The sequence below is a fragment of the Dasypus novemcinctus genome, unplaced genomic scaffold (genome assembly GCF_030445035.2).
Source record: "Dasypus novemcinctus isolate mDasNov1 unplaced genomic scaffold, mDasNov1.1.hap2 scaffold_157, whole genome shotgun sequence".
In the NCBI taxonomy this organism is placed as follows: Eukaryota; Metazoa; Chordata; class Mammalia; order Cingulata; family Dasypodidae; genus Dasypus; species Dasypus novemcinctus.
The window spans coordinates 623,487-646,150 of NW_026688157.1; the positions used below are offsets into that span (position 1 = coordinate 623,487).

At 39.0% G+C, this 22,664-nt stretch overlaps 3 protein-coding genes across 9 annotated transcripts in view; 2 read left to right on the top strand and 1 right to left on the bottom strand.

Annotated features, from left to right (window-relative positions):
• NEK4 (NIMA related kinase 4) overlaps positions 1–7,497 on the top strand; it is an 83,873-nt gene extending 76,376 nt beyond the window's left edge. For all 4 annotated transcript variants that reach the window (XM_012527525.3, XM_004464438.3, XM_058292605.1 and 1 more), the window contains one exon: positions 6,503–7,497. In XM_012527525.3, coding sequence (XP_012382979.1) covers positions 6,503–6,595 — 93 coding nt within the window. In that variant the 3' untranslated portion in view covers positions 6,596–7,497. The remainder of the gene's footprint in view (positions 1–6,502) is intronic.
• Positions 7,498–10,348: 2,851 nt separating this feature from the next.
• On the bottom strand, positions 10,349–13,550 carry SPCS1 (signal peptidase complex subunit 1). Its single transcript, XM_004464432.5, has 4 exons — positions 13,083–13,550; positions 12,680–12,739; positions 12,512–12,598; positions 10,349–12,008 (listed from the first exon to the last, which is right to left on the bottom strand). The coding sequence occupies exons 1-4, from the start codon at positions 13,533–13,535 to the stop codon at positions 11,883–11,885; spliced, it is 726 nt and encodes a 241-aa protein (XP_004464489.1). The 5' UTR covers positions 13,536–13,550; the 3' UTR covers positions 10,349–11,882.
• Positions 13,551–13,739: 189 nt separating this feature from the next.
• On the top strand, positions 13,740–22,633 carry GLT8D1 (glycosyltransferase 8 domain containing 1). 4 transcript variants are annotated; one of them, XM_004464435.3, is made up of 10 exons: positions 13,740–13,805; positions 16,741–16,794; positions 16,884–16,982; positions 19,061–19,274; positions 20,587–20,704; positions 20,926–21,010; positions 21,161–21,273; positions 21,599–21,765; positions 21,861–21,973; positions 22,137–22,633. In XM_004464435.3, exons 2-10 carry the CDS (start codon positions 16,779–16,781, stop codon positions 22,343–22,345), a joined length of 1,134 nt encoding a protein of 377 aa, XP_004464492.1. In that variant the 5' UTR covers positions 13,740–13,805; positions 16,741–16,778; the 3' UTR covers positions 22,346–22,633. The 4 variants fall into 4 exon arrangements, with proteins under 4 accessions (XP_004464492.1, XP_004464491.1, XP_012382978.1 ...); XM_004464434.5 differs by having other exon boundaries at positions 13,776–14,078; XM_012527524.4 differs by lacking the exon at positions 13,740–13,805 and adding an exon at positions 14,541–14,559.
• Positions 22,634–22,664: the final 31 nt, after the last annotated feature.

Below are 22,664 nucleotides of genomic sequence, written 5' to 3' on the forward strand. Positions count from 1 at the left end.
AAAAACACACACAAAGAAAAGAGAAGGAAAGAAATGAAATGAGAAGCGAAAAGAGAAAAGAAATAAGAACCTTCTGAAGAAAGGACATACTGGCTCTTTATGTCCTATTAGATGCTGGTGTGAGGCCAGAAGCTGCTGCCGCCGCTGCTGATAGAGCCAAAACCGAGGCCTGTGCGGTCCTTCAGGTATTTGCCAGACCAAGAAACACACACATAGGGAAAAAGACAAAGACAAAGAAAGAAAACCAGGCAAGATATGGGGGCGGGTCACTGATTTGTGCTGAAATGTTGGAAGCCTCTTCCTTTGTCTGGCATCCTTGTGCTGGTTCTAAATGTTCAGTCTGGTTCCAGAGTTACCACCTAATTAATTTCAGTGTCTTTTCCTAGCTCATTCATTTTTCTGGTGGAGGAAGAAATCTGTAAAACTTCCTGCTCTCCCATTTTGCATCTGCCCTTTGCCCATTTTTAAATTGGGTTGTCTTTTCTATTATAGAGTTTTAAAGCATTCTTTATTCTAAATACAAGTCCCTTGGCAGATATAATGATTTCCAACTCTTCTCTCATTCTGTGGGTTGTCTTTTAACTTTCTTGATAGTGTCCTTTGAAACACAAAAGGTTTTAATGTTCTTGAAATCACATTTATCTATTTTTTTCTTTTGAGGCTTGTGCTTTTGGTGTTATGTCCAAGATCCATTGCCAAATATGAGCTTTATGCCTATGTTTTCTTCTAATGTATAGTTTTAGCTCTTATATTTGGTATAATATAGCGCTTAGAGTTTACCCATTTCAAGTTAATTTTTGAATATGGTGTAAGGTAAAGGTACAACATCATTCTTTTGCATGTGGCTGTCCAATTATCATAGCACCATTTGTTGAAGACTGTTCCTTCCCTTTATTGAAAATCAGTTGACCATAAATGCATTGATTTATTTCTGGATTTTCAGATTCTTTTCCATTTGTCTATCCTTATGCCAGTACCACACTGTCTTGAATACTGTCACCTTGAAGTAAGTTTTGAAGTTGGGAAGGGTGTGTCTCCAACTTTGTACGTCTTTTTCAAGATTGTTTTGTCTGAGTCCTTTGCAATCTATATGAATATTATAATCAGCTTATCAATTTCTTCAGAGAAGAAGCCAGTTGGGATCCTGATAGCAACTGTATTGAATGTGTAGATCAGTTTGGGATGTTGCTATCTTAATGTTAAGTTTCCAATCTATGAATATGAAATGTTTTCCATTTATTTATATCTTTTTTAATTTTTTTGAAGATTGTTTTGTAGTTTTCAGAGTATAGATTTTGTACTTCTTTTGTTAAACTTATTCCTATGTATTTTATTCTTTTTGATGCTATTGTAATGATTTTCTTAGTTTCATTTTTGGATTGTTCATTGCAAATGTATAGGAATACAATTGATTTTTGTTTATTAATGTTGTAGCCTATAATCTTGTTAAACTTATTTGTATATTATTTCCCATTGTATTTTGGTGGATTCCTTAGGATTTTCTATATGCATGGTCATGTCGTCAATGAATGGAGACAATTTATGTCCTTCTTTTCAATCTTGATGCCTTTTTTCCATAGAAACCTTAAGAGGACTTTTAGATCTTAAGGGGAAAGCATAAATCTTTCACCATGAAGTGTGAGATTAGTTTTTTATAGATGTACTTTATCAGATTGAGGAACTGCCCTTCTGTTTCTAGTTTATTGAATATTTCTCATGAAAGGGTGTGGGGTTTGTGGATTGCTTTCTTTATATCTATTGAGATGGTCATGTGGTTTTTAATTTTTTTTCTATTGATATGGTATATTATGTTAATTGATTTTTGGATATTAAACCAACCTTACATTTCTGAGATAAATCCCTCTTTGTCATAGAATATAGTCCTTTTTAAGTGTTGCTGGATTTGGTTTGCTAGTGGATTGTTGAGGATTTTTACGTTCATGCTCATTTGTGGTATTGGTTTGTAGTTTTCTTTTATTGTAATGTATTTGCCTGGTTTTGTTATCAGGGTAGTACTGGTCTCAGTTGAGAAGAGTTTCTAAATTTTTGGAAGAGTTTGTGGAAAATTAGTATTAATTCTTCTTTGTTTGTTAGAATGCATCATGTATTCAGACTTTCTATTTCTTTTTGAGTCAGTTTCTGTATTTGAAATCTTTATAGGAATTTGCCCATTTCATCTACGATATCCAGTTTTTTTTGCCAAACAATTGTTCAAGTATTCTTTTATAATCCTTTTTACTTCTGTAATGTTGGTAGTAGTGTCCCCTTTCTTCATTTCTGATTTTGGTAATATAAGTTTTTGTTCTTTTATTCTTTGCCATCTTAGCTAATGGTTTGTCAATTTTGTTTATCTTTTCAAAGGTCCAATTTTTGTTTCATTGGCTTTCTCTAATGTTTTTCAGTTCTGTTCCATTAATTTCTGCTCTAATCTTTATAATTTTCTTCCTACTGCTTTCTTTGATTTAGTCTGCTCTTCTTTTTCCAGTGTCACATCAGGTGGAAGGTTAAGTTCTTGATTTTAGATCTTTTTTAATGTAGGCATTTATAGCTATAAATTTCCAGGTAAATACCACTTAAGCTGCATTCCATAAATTTTGGCATGCTGTTTATTCAGTTTTATTTTGACTTCTTCTTTGGCCCATTGTTATTTAGGGTGTCGTGTTCAATTTCCATGTAATTGTTAGTTTTCTAAATATACTTGATGTCTAATTTCATTCTTAGTGGTTGGAGAATACACTTTATATTATTTCTGTCCATTAAAATTTACTGAGGTTTGTTTCATGGCCTAGCATATGGTCTACCATAGAGAATGTTCTGTGTGTACTTGAAGAATGCTGGTATTGGTTGGATGTTCTATAGAGTCTGTTCGTTCTGTTACTTTATAGTGTTGTTCAATTATTTTATTTCCTAATCTCTTGCCTGGTTGCTCTATTCATTCTTTTAGTAAAAGTGGGGTATTAAGTTTCCAACTATTTTTAATTGTCTATTTGTCTTTTCACTTTAAGTTTTTTGCTTTGTATGTTTTGTAGCAAATGTTTTTTAATTTTTTGTCTTCCTGATGGATTAACAGTTTATCATTACAAAGTGTCCTTTTTTTATCTCAGGAACATTTTTGGTTTTAAGGCCTATTTTGTATGATTGTAGTATAGGCATTCCATCTATCTTGTGGTTACTGTTCGTGTGATAGATTTTTTCCATATTTTTACTTTCACTTTATTTGTATCTTCGAATTTTAATTATATTTCTTATAGACTTGTTTTATATAGGATATTTATTCTTTAATTTAAAAAAAAATTTTAGGAGGTAGCAGGGGTTGAACCCAGGACCTCATACATAGGAAATGGGAAGCAGACACTCAACCACTGAGCTATATACCTGTTTCCAAGTGTTTTATATAGGATCTTGTTTTCTTATCCACTCTGATAATCTCTGCCTGTTGATTAGATTGTTTAATCCACTTATATTAATGTCTTTACTATAGTTGGGTTTATGAGTGCCATTTTATTTATTGTTTTGTATGTCTTATGTCCTTTTTGTTTCTCTATTTGGTCTCACTGCTTTCTTTTGCATTGAGTATTTTCTAATGTAGCATTTTAATTTCATTAGTGAATTTTTCACTGTATATTTGCATTATTCCTTAGCAATTTTATTAGTCAACCAAAAGGGTGCTGATGCAAAATACCCAAAATTTGTTGGCTTTTATAAAATGTATTTATTTGGGGCAGAAGTTTACAGTTACTAGGCCATAAAGCATAAGTTACTTCCCTCACCAAAGTCAGTTGCCACATGTTGGAGCAAGATGGCTGCCGACGTCTGCCAAGGGTTCAGGCTTCCTGGGTTCCTCTCTTCCCTGAGCTCATTTCTCTTGGGCTCAGCACCCTGCTCTCTCCACAAGGGCAGCTGTAGACTACCAGGCGAATGGCTTTCTCTCTCTCCCTCTTCTTGGGGCTCCATTCTCTTTAGGCTCAGCTGCTCTGCTCCTGTGTCTTTACCTCCCAGGCTCCAGCTCAAAACTCCAACATCCCTTCTCTGCAGTGCAGTTTCTCTGTGAGTCCCTACCCACCAAGGGGGCCAGATGCAGTGCCCTACTGATGTGGCCCAATTAAAGCCTTAGTCATTATTTAATCAAGTAAAAGTGAAACCTATGAATCCAACATAACCTATGCTCAGAGGGGGACAGACCAGTTTACAAACATAATCCAGTATCTATTTTTGGAATTCATAAACAATATCAAACTGCTACAGCAGTTATCCAAGGCTTACCATATACAGCTTAACTGAGTCAGCTTCAGATTTGTACTAACTTAATTCCAGTGATATAGAAATGTTACTCCCTTTTCTTCCTTATTGTGATATTACATATATATTACATTTATAAATGCTACAAACCCCGTTACATTATAATTATATAACCTTGTCTTTTAACAAGGTTGAGAGATGAAAGTAGAGCAAACAGGTATTCGTAGGTTTTCTTATATTAACTTTCTTATTTGTCACTGGTAGATTTCTTTATTTGTACCTTTGGATTTGAGTTACGATCTGGAGTCTTTTTCTTAGCCCAGTACAGGTTTGCTCCCATCTACCTACCTCCTTTATGCTATTAGCAGATATATTGTTTCTATATATTATAGTCTAAACAATACATTACATGCATATTGTTTTTTAAAAATTTTTTATATTTTATTACCCCACCCCCAAGAAGGCTCCCTCATCTGTCTCCTCGTTGTCTGCTCATCTTCTTTAGTAGGCACCGGGAACCAACCCCAGACCTCCCAAGTGGGAGGCTACTGTCCAGCTGCTTGAGCCACTTCCGCTCCCTGCTGGCTGCAGCGTCTTGCTGGTTGTGGCATCTACTCATCTTCTTTAGGAGGCACCAGGAACTGAACCTGGGACCTTCTGTGTGTGTGGTGGGCGCCCAACTGCTTGAGCCACATCCGCTCCCCTACATAGTGTTTCATACGATTGTTTTTTAAATCATTTAAGGAATAGAAGGAGAACAAATTGTATTTATAATGTCTTTCATAATTATACAATTACCTTTTCCAGTGCTCTTTGGTTTTTCACAGGAGTATGAATTATTGTATACGGTCCATTGTTTTAAGCCTGAAAAACTTAGTATTTTTTTGTAAGGTGCTATCCACAGATTTTCTCAGTTTTTGTTTATGTGAGCATGTCCTTATTTTGCCCCAATTTCCCCCTTACCCCCCTTTTTTTTTGAGGTACTGAGGGCCAGGGATTGGACCCGGGACCTCACATGTGGGAAGCCAGCACTCAACCACTGAGCCACATTACCTTCCCTGAGTTGGTTTTTTCGCTTGTTTTGCTCGTTGTTTCGTTGTTGTTTTTTTAGGAGGCACCAGGAATAGAACCTTGCCATAAATTTTGAAAGATAGTTTTTCTGGATTAGGATTCTTCGTTGACAGTGCTTTTCTTTCAGCACTTGGAATATGTCATTTCATTGCCATCTGGCCTCAATTATTTCTAATAAGAAGTCATCAGATTTCTCTGATGTTTCCTCATGAATAAATTCAGATTACACGTTTTTGGCAAGAATATCACTGAAGTGATATTGAGTCCTTCTTAGTGCATGGTATCAGGAGGCATATAATAATCGGTGCTTAACACATTATTAGGTGTTATTTTAATTTCAAGCATTACTTTCAATAGAAATAAATTTGGTGTCACAGCGCATTGGTTTTTTTTGTTGTTTTTTTAAAGATTTTTATTTTTTATTTATTTCTCCCCCCCCCCCCCCCCCCCCCCCGTTGTCTGCTTTCTGTGTCCATTTGCTGTGTGTTCTTCTGTGACTGCTTCTATCCTTATCAGCGGCACCGGGAAACTGTGTTTCTTTTTGTTGCGTCATCTTGTTGTGTCAGCTCTCCGTGTGTGCAGTGCCATTCTTGGGCAGGCTGCACTTTCTTTCACACTGGGTGGCTCTCCTTATGGGGCGCACTCCTTGTGTGTGGGGCGCCCCTACCCGGGGAACTCCCCTACATGGCCTGACACTTCTTGCATGCATCCTGATGCGTGGGCCAGCTCCACATGGGTCAAGGGGGCCCGGACCGGGGTTTGAACTGTGGACCTCCCATGTGGTAGGCGGACGCCCTATCCATTGGGCCAAGTCTGCTTCCCTGCATTGTTTTTATTACTAGTCAGGTTGAATTTTAGAAATGTTTATTGTTTTTTCTTATTTTTAAATCCCTCTACTAAATTATTGATTGGGTAATTCAGTAAAGGTGTTCTTGAAAGTTTTATCAATTCTAAGAACGATTAATGCTGTGATTATCCCATTGGCTTATATGTGGCAAGTATTTCATTGTTCATTGTTTGCTCTTTAGTTTCTTTTGACCTTTTATTTTTGATAAATGAAATTTAAAATTTTTGTTAGTATTTTCCCATATGGTTTCCACCTTCAGCAGCATGCCTACAAAGCCCTTCTTCTAAAACTGCATAAATATTTTTTGACTATATTTTGATTTCTTTTTATCTGTTTCCCAAATAGGTACGTTTACGGGAGCACATGGGTGAAAAGTATACAACTTACAGTGTGAAAGCTCGCCAATTGAAATTTTTTGAAGAAAATGTGAATTTTTGAGAGTTTTTCTAATCTGCTGCCAGAATAAAAAATCTATTTCTATAGTTTTGGCTTAAAAAAACAAACAATCTCAGCAATGGATTTGGAGGCCATTCAGCATGCTTATATGTCTCTTGGGGTCTTCTTACTGGAAAAAAATGGGACAGTACAGACTAATATGAATCAAGCTCACAAAAGGAAAAAAAGAAAAAATCCTCGACTATCATATTCTCTTTATGAGCAAAAATCTTTTACAAGACATTTGTTTGGTTACTGTTAACTGAGCCTTAAACCACCAATTTTATATCAGGAACTTTATTTTTTTTAAGGTACTAATTAGATTTAAAACAGGGCCATAATATATTGTACTTTAAGTTTTATAATATACTGTAGTGATAAAAAACAATAGCAGACACAAATAACATAATATGTTCAGTTATAACACTTGTTATTGTTAGTAACATTAGGTAGTAGTTAATAAATTTTTTAAAAAGTCAATTCACAATTCTAGGAGTAGATTTGAAAAATATAAGTTTGTGTTTTGTACTTTAACAGTTGAATTCCTTTTTTACACATTGATGGATGCTTAACATTTTCATTCAGTATGAACCTCGTTTAGGGCATATATTTTGGCTTTGTAAATCAATATGTTATTACATACTGATTTTATTAGGTTTATTTTCCATCAGCAAAACATTTCTTAAATACTAATTCCTTTTGGAATTCCTCAATTTGTAAGTACAGTACAAATCCTTCTTAGTTATGTTGGATATTTTTAATCTGTCTCCTGAAGTTTGTTAGCACGTGTGTCAATGTATCGATTGTCTTCCCATATTTTAAATGTATGATTTATATACCATGTATTTTTTTTTTTGTTAATAAGGGGCACTGCCCATCTAGGAAATAAAGTTTTTATAAAATAAGTCTTAATAAATGATCACGTCTGTATTCAAGGGACTCTGAAAATGAATACTGCTCTAGATATATTCTCTGTTTTTATCATTTGAAATGTATCTCATCTTCTTTGAAATACACAATATTCTAATGAAATTTTCCCTTTCCAGTAATTTAACAATTAAAACAAATTATTGTGAGAACACGTATAACATAAAATTTGCCATTTCAACCATTTTTAAGTGTACAATTCACTGCCACCAATAATATTTATAATGTTGTGCTACCATAACCACCATCCATTACCAAATCTTTTTCATCACCCCAAACAGAAACTCTATATGCATTAAGCAATAACTCCTCCTCTTCCCCTCTACCTGTCCCCTAGTAACCTCTAATCTACTTTGTCTATAAATTTGCTTATTTTAGATCACATAAGTTGAATCAAACAATACATGGCCTTTTGTGTTTGGCTTATTTTGCTTAGCATAATGTTTTCAAAGTTCATCCATATTGTAGCATGGATTAGAATTTTATTCCTCTTTATAGCTGAATAATATTCCATTTTATGTACGTAGTACCACATTTTGTTTATCCATTCATATGCTGAAGGACACTTGGATTGTCTTTACATTTCGGCTATTGTGACTAATGCTATGAATACTGGCATCCAAATTTCAGTTCTATTATGTATATACCTAGGAGTGGAATTGCTGGGTCAAGTTATAATTCTTTTTGTGGTGGAGGGCAGTCCTAGCATGGCTTGCTACCTTTCCCTGGGACCCACAAATATATCCTGTGCTCAAGACCAGGTATGTCAGCCTGGCAGGATAAAACACAAACCCCTAGTAGATAAGGGGACTGCTGGCAGATTCCTTACTGTGATGTCCTAAGCATATGTAAACATTCACTGGGGACAACCTGGCTCTGGTGGGCATGTTTTATGGCATCCAGCTTAAACCCCAGTTGTGTATCTGTCGCTGGTGGGTAGGGAGCAGGGTTCCTCCACTGTAGCAGCACATGAACATGAGAGGGGTGCTGTGCAGACCTACTGCTCCCTGTGTTTGGCCACCTCATTCGGCCTGGATTGAGACCTGAGACCCATTGGTTATGGGGAACAGACGCTTGCTGATGAAGCTGACATTGCTGTCTCTTCTGTGTGTGAGTAAAACATCTTTCTATCAGCACCTGTGTGATTGTGCTTTTGCTGGCAACCCAATACCTGTATTGAAGTGGGTTGACATCTCTTTAGATGTCTCTTCTGACCAACAGTTTAACTTTTTCAGGACCCTCCAAACTATTTTCTGCAGTGACTACACCATTTTACGTTCTCACCAGCAACGCATAAGGATCCAGTTTTTCCATCTTTGCCAGCATTTGTTGTTGTTTTTTTATAATAGCCATCCTTGTGTGTATGAAGTGGTATCTCATTGTGGTTTTGATTTGCCCTTCCCTAATAAACTAATGATGTTGAGCATCTTTTCATGAACTTACTGGCCATTTAATCTTTGGAGAAATGCCTACTGAAGTCCTTAGCCCATTTTAAAATTAAGTTGTTTGTCTTTTTATTGATGTGGGAGTCCCTTTATATATTCTGGATATTAAACCATTATCAGATATATGATTTGCAACTCTTTTCTCCCATTTTGTAGGTTGGCTTTCACGTTTTATTAGTGTTCATTGATGCACAAATGTTTTTCATTTTGATGAAATCCAATTTATCATTTCTTTTCTTGCTCTTTTGGTGTCATCTGAAAATTCATTGTCCCAGGTCATGAAGATTTGCCTTTATATATTTTTTCTAGTTTTATTGTTTTAGCTCTTATATTTAGGTCCTTGAGTCATTATGAGTTTCTGATATGATGTGAGATAAGGATCCAACTTCATTCTTTTGTGTATGGAAATTTAATTTTCCCAGCACCACTTAAGAGACTGTTTCCCAATTTAACAAATTCTTATTTAGAATTTACTTCCCAGTTGTTATGCAAGGTGCTGAGGGATATAATGCTGAACAGTACTCATACTTTGGTTCCCAGGACTTATTTTAACTTTGAAGGGTTTGCTAGAACTCATCTTGTAAAATCATTTTGTCCCAGTGCCCAGTTAGAGGCACTTTGACAAGACTGTTGGTCTTCCTTCCACCCACAAATTGCATGTTTGGAAAATCCACATCTTTTTGGAATACCATCAGTTTTATTTAAATTTTCTAAGTTAATGGTATGAAGTTATACTCATCATTTTATTTTTTAAAAATCCCCATGTTCTTATTCTCATGCCATGTATTTTGTTAATATTCAAATATTTTCATCCCACTTTTTTCTCCCTCTTTAGTGCTTAATTCATATTTTATCTTTTTTGTTTAATAATGAGTTTTCCTCCAAATATAGCTTTGGCTACACTTTGGAGACTATGATATATTCTTTTTGCCATTAATTTCTAAATAGTCAATAATTCTAGTTTTGATTTTCTGTTAAAAGTGTTTCTTAATTTCCCTGAATTTAGGAAGCCAAGGAAATTGTATCTTCTTGCTTTTGGCTTCCACCTTCGCTACAATGTACAACCTTTACTTATAATTTTTTGGTTTTCCTTTTGCTTAGTATGTGATCCATTATAGGAAGGGCCATATGGGCATTCAGTAAAGGTGAATTCTCTGTTGTGCACAAAATCACTTACATATTAAATACTATTAATATTTTCTATATCCAACCTGATCAATATAATTTTGTATTGACAGAAATGTTATATATCTGTACTATTCAATATAATAGCCATTTACCATGTGTGGCTATTAAGCACTTGAAATATGGCTAGTTTGAGGTGCCGAATTAATTTTATTCAATTTAATTAACTTAAATAGATATAACTAGTAGCACCATAATGATCAGTGTAGCTGTATCATTTATTAAAATAATATTTATTGAATACATATGTACTCTTATAGGTACCGGCAAATAGTAAGCAAAAGAAAGTTCCTATTCCCATAGAGCTTATGTTCTAGCAGGAACAATAAATCTTTACTGTGAAGTATTTTAAATGCTGTAATGAAAAATAAAGTGGGCTAAATGGACTGAGAGTGCTGGGGCATACTGGTTTATTAGGACAGGGTAGTCAGAAGTCCCCTCTTTGGTGACATGTGGGTAGAGACATGAATGAAAGGAGGGAGCAAGTCATATATTCCTGAGTGAAGATTTTCCAGGCACAGGAAACACAAGTGGAGCAGTTTTCTGATCTATCCTCTGTCCACTTGATCTGTCAAATTCTGGAAGGTAGAATGTTTATCTACAGAGAGCATAGCTGTGCCAAGTACTTGTCTATGTAACAGTCTTTGCATTATAAATTTCAAATCCTATTCAATGCAAAATGATTCATAAGAACTACATTTTGGCTACATGCAAACTACATGCAATGTTCCTTTTTGCCACCATTTACTGCTTTTGGATTTTAAGTATCTAACTTTTTTACTATCATCCCTCCTTTCTCCTCGTATCTGCCTAGTATTAATCCTTGCTCCTGTTTTCAACTTTTGTGTGTCATTTTGAGAACTTCAGGTAACTGAATGATATGCTTGGTCTTATTTATGTCTTAATTTTTCTTATCTTTACAAAACAAAACAAAAAAACTTTTCCTGACTTTTGCTGGGAAAATTCTTTTTTTTTTTTAAATTAAACTCTAGTTTGGAAGTCCTATATGGTGGTATTCAGAAGTATATACCTGTAACTCTTCTTCCCTCACTCCTCATACAAGATAAGCCCTTTAGCACATTTTTCTTCAGCCCTCTGGACAATTTAAAAGGAACGTACAGCTTTATGGGTTTTCTCTTTGGTCTACTGCAAACAAACCATGGCTTAAATGTTTACTGCTTAACAGGCTTATTTCAGTGGTATCACAGTATTATGTTACCACAAATTTGCATTGATTTTTTTCATAGGTGCTTGCTGTTTTAAGACATACATTTGTAAGTTACATCGCAATAGAAACAATATTCACTGACCAGGCAGTGAGCTTTTAACTTTGGTTTTTACTAACAATCTTGCTTGCAGAACAACCACCACAAAAAAAACCCCTTTAGACATAGTCTTTATGCTGAGTTTTAATTTAAAAGTTTTATTACTCATGATGACTTATAAAACTTTGATAGTTAAATTGTACTATCATTTGAGGCATTCTTAATATTTATGTAAACTTGAAACTTTGCAAACTTGTTTTCTGTTCTCCAATTATGAGCAAACTTATGAAGAGGTCTAAAATATTTATAAATCAAAACCCAACTGGGTTAGAAATGAAATATAAAGATAGCTGTGCTGTACGAGCCTAGGTGGTTTTTAGTTCATATTTGGGGTATGAAAGCAATTTAACTCATCTCACAAGAAACAAAAGCAGGTACTGTAGTAAAGCTGAACCATGAAAAGCCCCGTCAATTATTTTTAGCATGCCTCTTAAGTTTTCTATCTCCTGGTTTCTTGTCTTCTGTTCCTGAGTCTTGAACGGGTAACCACTTGAGGGGATGTCGGCGATAGATGGGCCATGGAGGAAGTGTCAGCTGGGCCAGACCAGAGAGAAATGCATCAATGACAGCCATTGAAAGTTTAAATGAGCATTTATGTATTCTGGCTCCCAGATAACTCCTATGCTAAAGGTAAAAAACACCACCACCACCACAAAAAAACTTATTACTATGAAAACTCTTGTCATGGCCCATGCAAGATACTGTAAAATGATAGAAACGAAACTTACTGTTTACACATATGGCTTTAAGGGTTAAAAGAACAGCAAGGGGACCATGAAAAATTCCTAATCGCTTTGACCTTAAGACAGGGTACTTTTGGAACAGTCGTCCAAGGAAATAAACTGTATTTTTCTAGGCCGTGCACACTATCTGACACTATTTTAGTCATTCTAATTTTCCAGCGATAGCAAGGGAAAGTACTGATGGGAAAGAATGAGGGAAAAGTTGGAGCTCATTCTCATTAATAGCTCTAACCAAACCAACTCAGTTTAGAAAGCTTTAGTTGCCTCTAACACCAAAAGACACACATTTCTTACCAAACATGAAAAAGCAAATCCGGCCATAACTATATAGACAGTCCATCCGAACTGTTCGGCCACGTACCCGTAGATAAATCCAACTATCTAGAGATAAACAGAATATATTAAATAAGTATATATTAATATATTTAATTTTAAAAAAGACAATGCAAAACCAATACTTACTGCGGAAAACAGAATAATTCCCTGAAACATCTGTTCAGCTAGCTTCTGGCCCTTGTAATCCTAGAGGTGAATGAGTAAAGCAAGAATTGGTCCACCATCGAGGAAATACAATTCCTGCTCTGGTCTTATAACTTTGGCAGAGGCAACCCCAACATTGGGGACTCCCCCGAGTTTGTGGGCAAGGAACCGAGTTTGTCGGGGGAACTGAAAGATCCTAACGAAGGATGGGCAGGGAATCCTCGCATGGGAAGACATTAGCGGACCCAGGGGACACAATCGGGGAAGAGGGTGGAGGGTCGGGAAACTCGCTGCCTCGTGTCGGTGCTCCGAAAAGGACTGCGACGCTGCCAGGCTCGGGAGCGGCGTGCGGGGATCCCAGGGTCCCGCAGTACTGCGCTCTCACCATTTGCGTGGGCAGAGAGCCCAGATGCTCCAGCATGACTGGCCGCGGGGACGGGTGGCACAGGTCAAGAAGCGGACTGGGGAGCGAGGGCGGTTGCGTTTCAGAGAGAGTCGGGGCCGCAGTCTGGGCCTGCGTGCAGTCTGGCTGGCCTACCGTACCCGGGAGTGCGAAGGCTGCGGCCCCGGAAGCGGATGTCCCCGACGGGCTCGGCCAGTCTGTGGCTCCGCCCCGCGCCATCTTTAGGCGACGTGCGCCTTGGGAGTTGGATACAGTCCGGCGGGCTGCTGCCGGGGGCTGATGGCGGGACGGCTGCTGCCGGGCTGAGGCATCGCGCGCCCCTGACGACCTCTTAGCCAGTGCCGTTGGATGTCGGAAGCCGCGATCCGCAGCTTCCCAACTGTCCTCTGCGGCTTCTCGCGGCCTAACGGCTGCGGGAGCGCGTCGTGTCTCCATGGCGACGGGCTTTCTTGGCGAGGACCCCGACTGCGGGGCTGCCCGGCGGCGCCTGCTCGGCGCGACTCTTTCGGTGTCAGACGGACCAGCTAGCTCGAGCTTGCGGGACTGCGTGGTGACCGCAGAGCGATAGGGAGTCAAGGCTCGGCCGGGAGTGCAGGGGACGGGGGCGGCCTGGCGGCGAGCCGAGTCCCGGGGCCTGCGGGGCGGGCGCTGAGCTGGCGGGGCGGGCCGGGGCGCGGGCAGCGGCGGCAACTCCTCCGACTGCAGGTAGGGGCGGCCGCGACGATCCTCTGAGGGGAACGGCTGGCTGGAGACCTAACCCCGGATCTGTCCGGACGTGGGGGATTCGCGGAGCGTCACACGACCTCCTGGTCACCCCTGAGCGTTAGGGGTCCTGTTGACGTCTAGATTTTAGGGGGACCACCCCAGGCCACATCCTCGAGAGGTTGGAGTCCCTAGCGTCCTTACCGAGAGCCCCCGCCCTGGGGGGTCCTAAAGTCTGGCCAACCGCTTGGTCGTTCGGACAGACGCCAGCTAAAGGTTCGCTCTATCCCTTTCTCGCGGTTGGTGTATATCTCAAAAGTTTAAGCCCTCCTCCATTACCGTGAGCTAGACGAGGTGTCCACGTTTCAGAGAGAAACCGTTCTCGAGAACTCGGGCTCGTGGGTCCCGGCTCGCCCTCTGGCCTCTTCTGTGTTACATGGCAGGGTTAGCCACAGTCAATGGGATTCTAGGGACTCCCAGAGCAGGGGGTGGTGTTTTGCCAGCCTTCACGATACCTTCTCTGTGCCAGGCAATGGACCGATGCTTCTGTTTTGACTAAGACGAGGCCCTTGCCTCCTTGGAGCCTGGAGTATGTCAAGGGAGACTGCCACAGAACCCTAGAAATACTTGATACCTGGTTTAGCCCTGGGGTAGGAAAGTTCAGATGTGGGAGCTCAGGGGAGGTGCAGCTCAACGTGGGAGTTGGGGAAGGCGCCCCTGAACCTCCGAATCAAGTAGGAGCTCGCCAGATGAAGTGGTAGGAGAAAGTTTATCTGTCCTCAATGCCTTTCGACCTTTCAGCATGGCAGAGACCAGAGTAAAATGCAGACACGTTTGAGTGTTGTGATCTCAGAAGGAGCCAAGCATGTGGGAGAGGACAGAAACACAGAGGGGTGGGCTGGAGTTTATACTGTTTCACTGTGATGCTATATCTGTATTTCTTGGTGTGTTTGAACAGACTTTCTAAATGGCTTGTATATTAAATAGACATATCCCTCAGCTGTCCCTCTTTAAATGCACTTCACAGGATGGCAGTTGCTGTGGCGATTTTACAGTATTTGAGCTATAAAGATAGGGTGGAAAAGGAAAATTGCCCATTTTGTTTGAGAGAGTTCCATTGGAATCCATAATTTTCCTTAGGTTTGAATTTTTGATGATTACTAAAGATTGCATTCTCTTTCTGAGCTGAGAACCGCTTTGCACCTAGATAAGCAAGATCATTTGATAAATATCATGTACCTACTTCCTTTTGCCAGACATGGCGTTAGGTGGTGGGATACTTCAAGAAACTTTCATTGAAGTCCGTTCTCAGGGAGCTTACATTCTACTGGGGGGAGAAATAAATCAAGAAATGAATGAGATAGTTTCATAATTGAGAATGGGGTGGTCAATTCTGCTGACTGCCACTGAGAGAATGAATAAGCAGATGATAGAAAAGATGAGCTTCATTTTTGGTGACCTTCAGAATGATTTGAATGGAGCAGCAGGGACAGAAGTTTGGTTGAAGGAGGTTAAAGAGAATGGGGGAAGCAGACGTGGCTCAACTGATAGAGCGTCCGTCTACCATATGGAGGGTCCAGGGTTCGATCCCCAGGGCCTCCTGACCCGTGTGGTAAGCTGGCCCACGCACAGTGCTGCGGTGCGCAAGGAATGCCGTGCCACACAAAGAGTGCGCCCTGTAAGGAGAGCTGCTCCACGTGAAAAAAGCGCAGCCCATCCAGGAATGGCTCTGCACACACAGAGAGCTGATGCAGCAAGATGACACAACAAAAAAGAGACGCAATTTCCCAGTGCCGCCGGATATTGCAAGCGGCCGCAGAAGAACACAGTGAATGGATGCAGAGAGCAGACAACAGGGTGGAAGGGGAGAGAAATAAATAAACCTTAAAAAAAAAACAAAAACAGAATGGGAGAAGTGAGGCTAGAGACTTTAAAACCTTTTATAGTGAGGGGAGCAGAGAAATGAGTGTAGGTCATCTGGGTGTGTGTGTGAAGGGAAGTGTTTTTTTTTTTAATTAACTGGAAGAGCTAATAGTATACTGATGGGTGTGATCTGGCAGAGGGAAAGAGGTTGATGTTGCTGCTGCGCATCCAATTACAGGATGGATGCAGAGCACCTGTGGAATGGCCTTTCATGGGATCACTTGATCCATAGTAACAGGAGAGAAAGCAGAAAAGATAAGATGAAGCTCCTGGAAGAAGCTCATTTTTGCTATTAGCAGATTTTTTATTTTGGAGAATAGTACTTTTAATATTTGATAGCAAGATTGGATTTTGTGAATTTTTATAACTATGTTTCTCTTGTAGCTTTGTAGTTTTAAGTGAATCTGGAACATATTCTTCTTTTCATAGGACCTTCCTATTAAATCTGAATGAGCTATGACTTGGAACAGGGATGTTTTTGTACTGTGAGGCCAAGACTTCAGATAACTTGGTCATAGACATCTGAGTTCAGAGCTAATTTAACTAGCAATATGAAGTAAAAACTCATTGGGAAAATGTTTCTCTAGTGGTTAGACCTCAGGTATTCCTCTCAGAATTTCTTTTGCAGTTCATCTCTTTGCATCTGATGAATGATAAGGCTGGTTCTTATACACTTCTAAGACTATATATTTCCCCAAGTTATTTGAAAGTATTTTATTGTTGTGACTACCATTTTTAAAAAGTTGTGAATTCAGATTAAATTAGGTTCTTGGAAACAATTCAAAATGAATTCCTGTGGGGAAGGGCTTGGGGTATCTGGGACTCTTCCTATATTTTCAATGTATCATTTATGGAATCTAAATCTTCTTTAAAAATAAAATAAAATGTAAAAAAAAATAGAATTCCTGGCAGAAAATATCATATGAACTTGTTTCTACTGAATAAAAAGCATTTAAGCATCTCTACAGCCATTCTCATGTACTTAACACTTCCGGGATTTGTTTTTGTTTTGTAGGGTTGATAACTAATGCTTATGTGAAACAGAAGAGAAAGATGTCATTCCGTAAAGGTATGCTCTTTCTGCAAGTTATATTGCTCATATACCTGGTCACAAGGTAGAGAGACATAATGCAGGTTTTTTTGCCTTTTCTGTTCCAGTAAACATCATCATCCTGGTCCTGGCTGTGGTGCTCTTCTTAGTAGTTTTGCACCATAACTTCCTCGGCCTGAGCAGTTTGCTAAGGAATGAGGTTTCAGGTATGACAGCTTTTACTAATGAATGCCTTGGCACCCGTCGAAGACCTGGCGTTCCCCATGTCCCATATCCTGTTTTATTATATTAAAGGAAAAGAGTTTGCTTCTCAGCCTTACAAAAGCTGTTAGTGGTTCTAGGAAAAAGCATGGTGGGTACTCACTATGCTTCTGTGGCATCCCCTACTTTTCTTCTCCCTCTTGTGCAGTCATTTCCCAATGGTGTGAGCTGCTTATTCCTTCTCACCAAAGCTAAGACAGTAGGTGAGCCTCTGTGGGCTGCCATCTGCTTACACTTCAGCTGGGCAGGGCTTCAAAAGATGGAGACAGGTGAAACAGGCTGATGTTTGATGCCTGCTCTTTACTGGAGTGTCAGTCTTTTTTTTTGTTGTTTTTTTTTAAGGTACTGGGGGCTGGGGCTTGAACCCAGGACCTCGTGTGGGAAGCCTAGAGCTCAACCACTGAGCCACATCAGCACCTAAGTTGGTTTTTTCATGTTTTGCTTGTTATTTTAGGAGGCACTGAAAACTGAACCCAGGACCTCCCCTGTGGGAAGCAGGCACTCAGCTGCTTGAGCCACATTCGCTCCCATTACTTTTCTTTAACCTGTGGAACTGTAGAATAAAACCATAATACCTTGTGATCTAATCAAAATAGTCACTTTATTGTGATTGCCAGTTATTTTAAATTAGTTCTTCATACTGTTTTGCCTTGGTATTGAGGGATGTTTGAGGCTTGAGGGTGTTTGTCAAAAGTCATTTTTGGATGATCATCTACCATAGTTGCCAGAGCAGGAAGAGCATAACAGCTTTCCCTGAGTGCTGGTATCATGTTTTTAACAATGTGAGTGTGTATGTGTATTTGTATGTGTATATGTATAAAGTAATGCATATTACCTCGTAAAAAAATTTATGAAAAATGGAAATAGCATTCAAGCTCCACAAGGGCAGTTTTGTTCGCTGCTTTATCTCCTATGACTGAACGGTAGCTGGTGTGTTGGAGGTGCTCAGTAAATATTAACTGAATGAATGATTTCATCACCTGGCATTCACTGGTGTTAAAATTTTGGTTTAGTCTCATCCAGTCTTTTTTTCTGAATATATTTCAGTACAATTGAAATTATACTACATATAAACTGTACATATGACATGTTTTTCCATGTAATTATATTCTAAGTATGTCACCATGATAGTAAAAATTCTTCATATATAATTTTAATGATATATAGTTTAAGTAAATATTTCCACAGGAAAAACTTCCTTTGTTACAATGACTTGCAAACGTTTTTTGATGGTGATCCCACAATAAGGTGTTATATACAGAACACACACACATCTATTTGTTCATTATATGTCTACCTTCCATTATGGTAGGGATTTGTGTTTTATTCATGATTGTAACCCCAGTACCTAGAATAAGTGTCTGGCACACAGTAGGTACTCAGTATTGAATGAATGAGTAAATAAATGAATATATTGTAAAAGGCAAAAAGGTTCACAGAACAGTACTTGTACTTGCCATGTGCAGTGCACTGATATTTTCGATTCTAATTCAATTTTCTATTGCAATCCAGGAGACATTTTCCTATTCAAGTTGACTGTGACTCACTAAATTGATTTCATGCCTGTTCATGGGACATAATACATGATTTGAAAAACACTGATTTAGTCTGTTTCTAGGTTTTTATAATTACAAATAAAAATATGCTTTTTGGCTACAATTCAGATTTTTGTCTTTAAGAAGGGCAGCACAGGGAATTATTTGGTCACAGGCCATGAGCCTGGTTAAGGTTCTGCATACAAATTGCCAAAACACATTCCAGAAAGGTTCTGTTATACTCCCACCAGTATTATCAGATTGCTATCAGCATATTTTTAAAAAATGTTTTTACTGCTGTTCAAAAAGTTAAGTTAGATACAGGAAAACACACTATTTCTGGGCCATATGGCTCATGTCCAAATGGGGTTGAAAATGAGGTAAACAGGACCATCATCCTCACCTTACCTTGTCCATGCCTTGGGCTCTCTGGAAAAAGCTCATCAGGTTGTTTGAATAATTGCCGTTCTTGTGTGTTTTCTTTGCAGATTCAGGAGTTATGGGGCTTCAGCCTATAGACTTTCTCCCAAACGCTCCCCGACATGTCATAGATGGGAGACAAGAGGAGATTCCTGTGGTCATTGCAGCATCTGAAGACAGGCTTGGGGGTGCCATTGCGGCCATGAACAGCATTCAGCACAACACTCACTCCAGTGTGATCTTCTACATTGTTACGCTCAATGAGACAGTGGACCATCTCCGGTGAGTTCTCTGGGGCTGATGACTCTGCTTTCAGAGGATATGCTAGAGCAGTTGGGTTGCCATTTTTTCCTGTGTTTCTTCTAAACAGCTGAGTTTATACTACATACAAACTGCAAATATGACGTTTTTTCTATTTGATTTTATCCCATGATAGAAGCAATATAAGGAACTTGTGCCAGAATGTAAATCAATGGTGTCAGTTTGCACAATGTTAAATTCAGTTGATAATTTTTGGTAATGAGACTTTCTCAGTGAAGAAAGCAGTATGTTGATGTATGTATTCTGGCACAAGCTCATTATCTCATAGACATTATCTGAGTAACCCTGGTCTAGGGTAGGAAGGGACTTGGGAGGAATGGCAAGGTAGTAAAGTTGTACACACTAGACCCTGATCCAAATCCTGGCCCACAAACCAAGTGAATGGGGAACGTAACCCAAACCCTCTGAGCCCATTTCCTCATCTAAAAATATTAGGTGAAAAAAATACCCAACTTAAAGGACTGGTGTGAAATAAATGAGAAAATATACACCTATCACAAGTAATCGCTCAGTAAATGGTCTTTGCAACTATAACTGTTGTGATGAATGGAAATAAAATCTGATGGACAGTTTCATCCATGTTTTGAAAATACTCTGAAGAGCTACAGAGTTAGTTTAAAGAAACAGCTTGTCCTGTGGGTTAAAAGGCTGTCAGCGTTCTAAAACATTTCTGCCCTTAAGGCTTTCTCCACATTTCATGTTTAGGGAAGGCAATGCCTTCAGTGGGGGGGCTATGATGAATTATTTTTCCTTAAAAAACCTCATAACCCATCTAAAAAAATATAGAACCAACATGGCACTAAAATAGACTGCAAAAACATTTAAGTGTTGATTCAGTGTTTTGAAATGGCCCTAGGAAAAATGTGCAATTAACTCTTGAGGAAACATTGGCTTTTCCCTGGGCAGTTCCCTTCGACTCCAGTGGAGAAATTGCTGAGGGTCATCAGTGTGAATTAAGGAAGCGAAGCTGATTCCCAATTTTGGGATGTTCTCAATTCTGTAATCTCTCTACAGCAGTTTTTGTGTTGGAAGGATGATCCCAAATATGAGTTTGATGTGAGCAGCATAGCTATAGACTCTTGGTTCAGGATGGCACTGGTGGGAACACCCTCATTTTAGATGCAAAACTAAAGAGAGGTGAAAGGGTTCAAAGACACTGGCTGGGTATCCTTTTTTATACTGTTTTTTACACTGTGCCCTCAGTGGAAGGCACAAAGGCAAGGTTATGGTTTGGGGACATGATTGTTTAAATTTGGTGCTTTATCTTCAACAGGTCCTGGCTCAACAGTGGCTCCCTGAAAAACATCAGGTATAAAATTGTGAACTTTGACACCCGACTTCTGGAAGGGAAAGTAAAGGAAGATCCTAACCAGGGAGAATCTGTAAAACCAGTGAGTTCTGTACATCTTTGTACTTGGGAGAATTATTAAGAAACAACTGGAATATCTGGATAGCTGTAGACAATTCCTGGAGACCAAGCCTGGGCAGTTTAGTAGTCCTTCAGCCATCTTCTCCTGCATGAGTCCTGAGAGCATGCTGGAAATTTCTATGTAAATAAAAGAACAGTCACTGACCTATACTTTGCCAATGACTGTTGTTTCCTTGTCTACAGTTAACCTTCGCGAGGTTCTATTTGCCAATTCTGGTTCCCAGTGCAAAGAAGGCCATATATATGGATGATGACGTAATTGTACAAGGTACCAAAAAATATCATGCTCTTCTCCATCCAGAGTACAAGCTGTAGCAGTTAATTTATTTCTGGTATTCTATTAAAGAGCACCTTGTAGGGAGCCGTGGGAGCAGGGAATCTTGAGGTAACTGGAAATTAATATCACACCCTATTTCAGGTGATATTTTTGCCCTTTACAATACACCACTAAAGCCAGGACATGCAGCTGCATTTTCAGAAGATTGTGATTCAACTTCTACAAAAGTTATCATCCGAGGAGCAGGAAATCAGGTGAATTACTTATTACTCATTGTACACATTCCTCCTTCATAATACAGGTTAACAGAAAAAGGTGGCAAATTCAGGGAACTTTTACTCTTCCTTGCTGCCTTTTACATTTTCTCAATTATTCCATCCCAAAACTCAAGTCTGCTATCCTTTCGGTTAGTTCATGGACTTGACAACATAACTCTCCTTGAACATGTGACTTGATGAACTTGGAATCCCCAATGTCACTTTTGCTTTATATAAAGGCTTTTGCAGTTTCAACTTTCTTTCCTTCACTGACTGTAAAACTTGTTTGAAACAGTAAACATATATCCCATTTTGTTTTTAGTACAATTACATTGGCTATCTTGACTATAAAAAGGAAAGGATCCGTAAGCTTTCCATGAAAGCCAGTACCTGCTCATTTAACCCTGGAGTTTTTGTTGCAAACCTGACAGAATGGAAAAGGCAAAATATAACCAACCAGCTGGAAAAGTGGATGAAACTCAATGTAGAGTAAGTACATACTAGCCTAGATGTAAAAACACTTGTATTTCAATCCAGGGCACTGTCAGCAGTCTTGACTAATAGCTTACATTATTTGTCTCAAGAGAGGGACTGTATAGCAGAACGCTGGCTGGCAGCATCACAACACCTCCTCTGCTGATCGTATTTTATCAACAGCACTCCACCATTGACCCAATGTGGAATGTCCGCCACCTTGGTAAGTAGAAAGAATTAGCCAAAGACCTAAGCTAATGACTTTAAAACTGTCTTAACTTTAGCTTCAGGGATGGGGTAGCTCCAGGTTCTCTTATGTTTTCTGCACAATCTGTTTGGCATTGCCTTGTGACTGACTGGTACAATCATTTTTTCTCAATGGTAAGGCTCCAGTGCTGGAAAACGATATTCACCTCAGTTTGTAAAGGCTGCCAAGTTACTCCACTGGAACGGGCACTTTAAACCATGGGGAAGAACTGCTTCATATTCTGATATTTGGGAAAAATGGTATATCCCAGATCCAACAGGCAAATTCAGCCTAATTCGAAGACACATGGACATCTCAAAATATAAAGTAAAATTTTTAAGTGACTAGCATTTCTCAGGAAGTTCTGGAAGATAGAACATAGCTGCTTGGGCTCTTCAGCTGGATAAATATAACGAGCTGCCCTACGCCCAGTCTTGTAGTCAGCCTCCCAGATCAACCAGAAATATGTCTCCATCTGCTTTACCAAGTGTTTTCTTAATATGGGAGGAATGGATTGATACAGCTAGCTGGTACACCTAGCCTAAAAACTGCTGCTTGGTTTAATCTTGTGAAAGATTGTAAAGATTGTGGCCTGGTCTGTAAATCTGTAAATAAAAAGTTTTTTTCAATTTCTGATTTTTTGCTTCCAGAGATGAGTTTTTTACAG

Bases quoted from the DNA above. Each gene is read 5' to 3' on its own strand.
- SPCS1 (XM_004464432.5), bottom strand. From the start codon at position 13,535: ATGGAGACACGACGCGCTCCCGCAGCCGTTAGGCCGCGAGAAGCCGCA. The intron at 12,599-12,679 runs GTAAGTATTGGT...GTTTATCTCTAG, and splicing joins GAATTATTCTGTTTTCCGCA to ATAGTTGGATTTATCTACGG. The intron at 12,009-12,511 runs GTAAGAAATGTG...GGTCTGGCCCAG, and splicing joins GATTTGCTTTTTCATGTTTG to CTGACACTTCCTCCATGGCC.
- GLT8D1 (XM_004464433.5), top strand. From the start codon at position 14,668: ATGTGGGAGAGGACAGAAACACAGAGGG. The intron at 14,696-16,740 runs GTGGGCTGGAGT...TTTGTTTTGTAG, and splicing joins GAGGACAGAAACACAGAGGG to GGTTGATAACTAATGCTTAT. The intron at 16,983-19,060 runs GTATGACAGCTT...TTTTCTTTGCAG, and splicing joins GCTAAGGAATGAGGTTTCAG to ATTCAGGAGTTATGGGGCTT.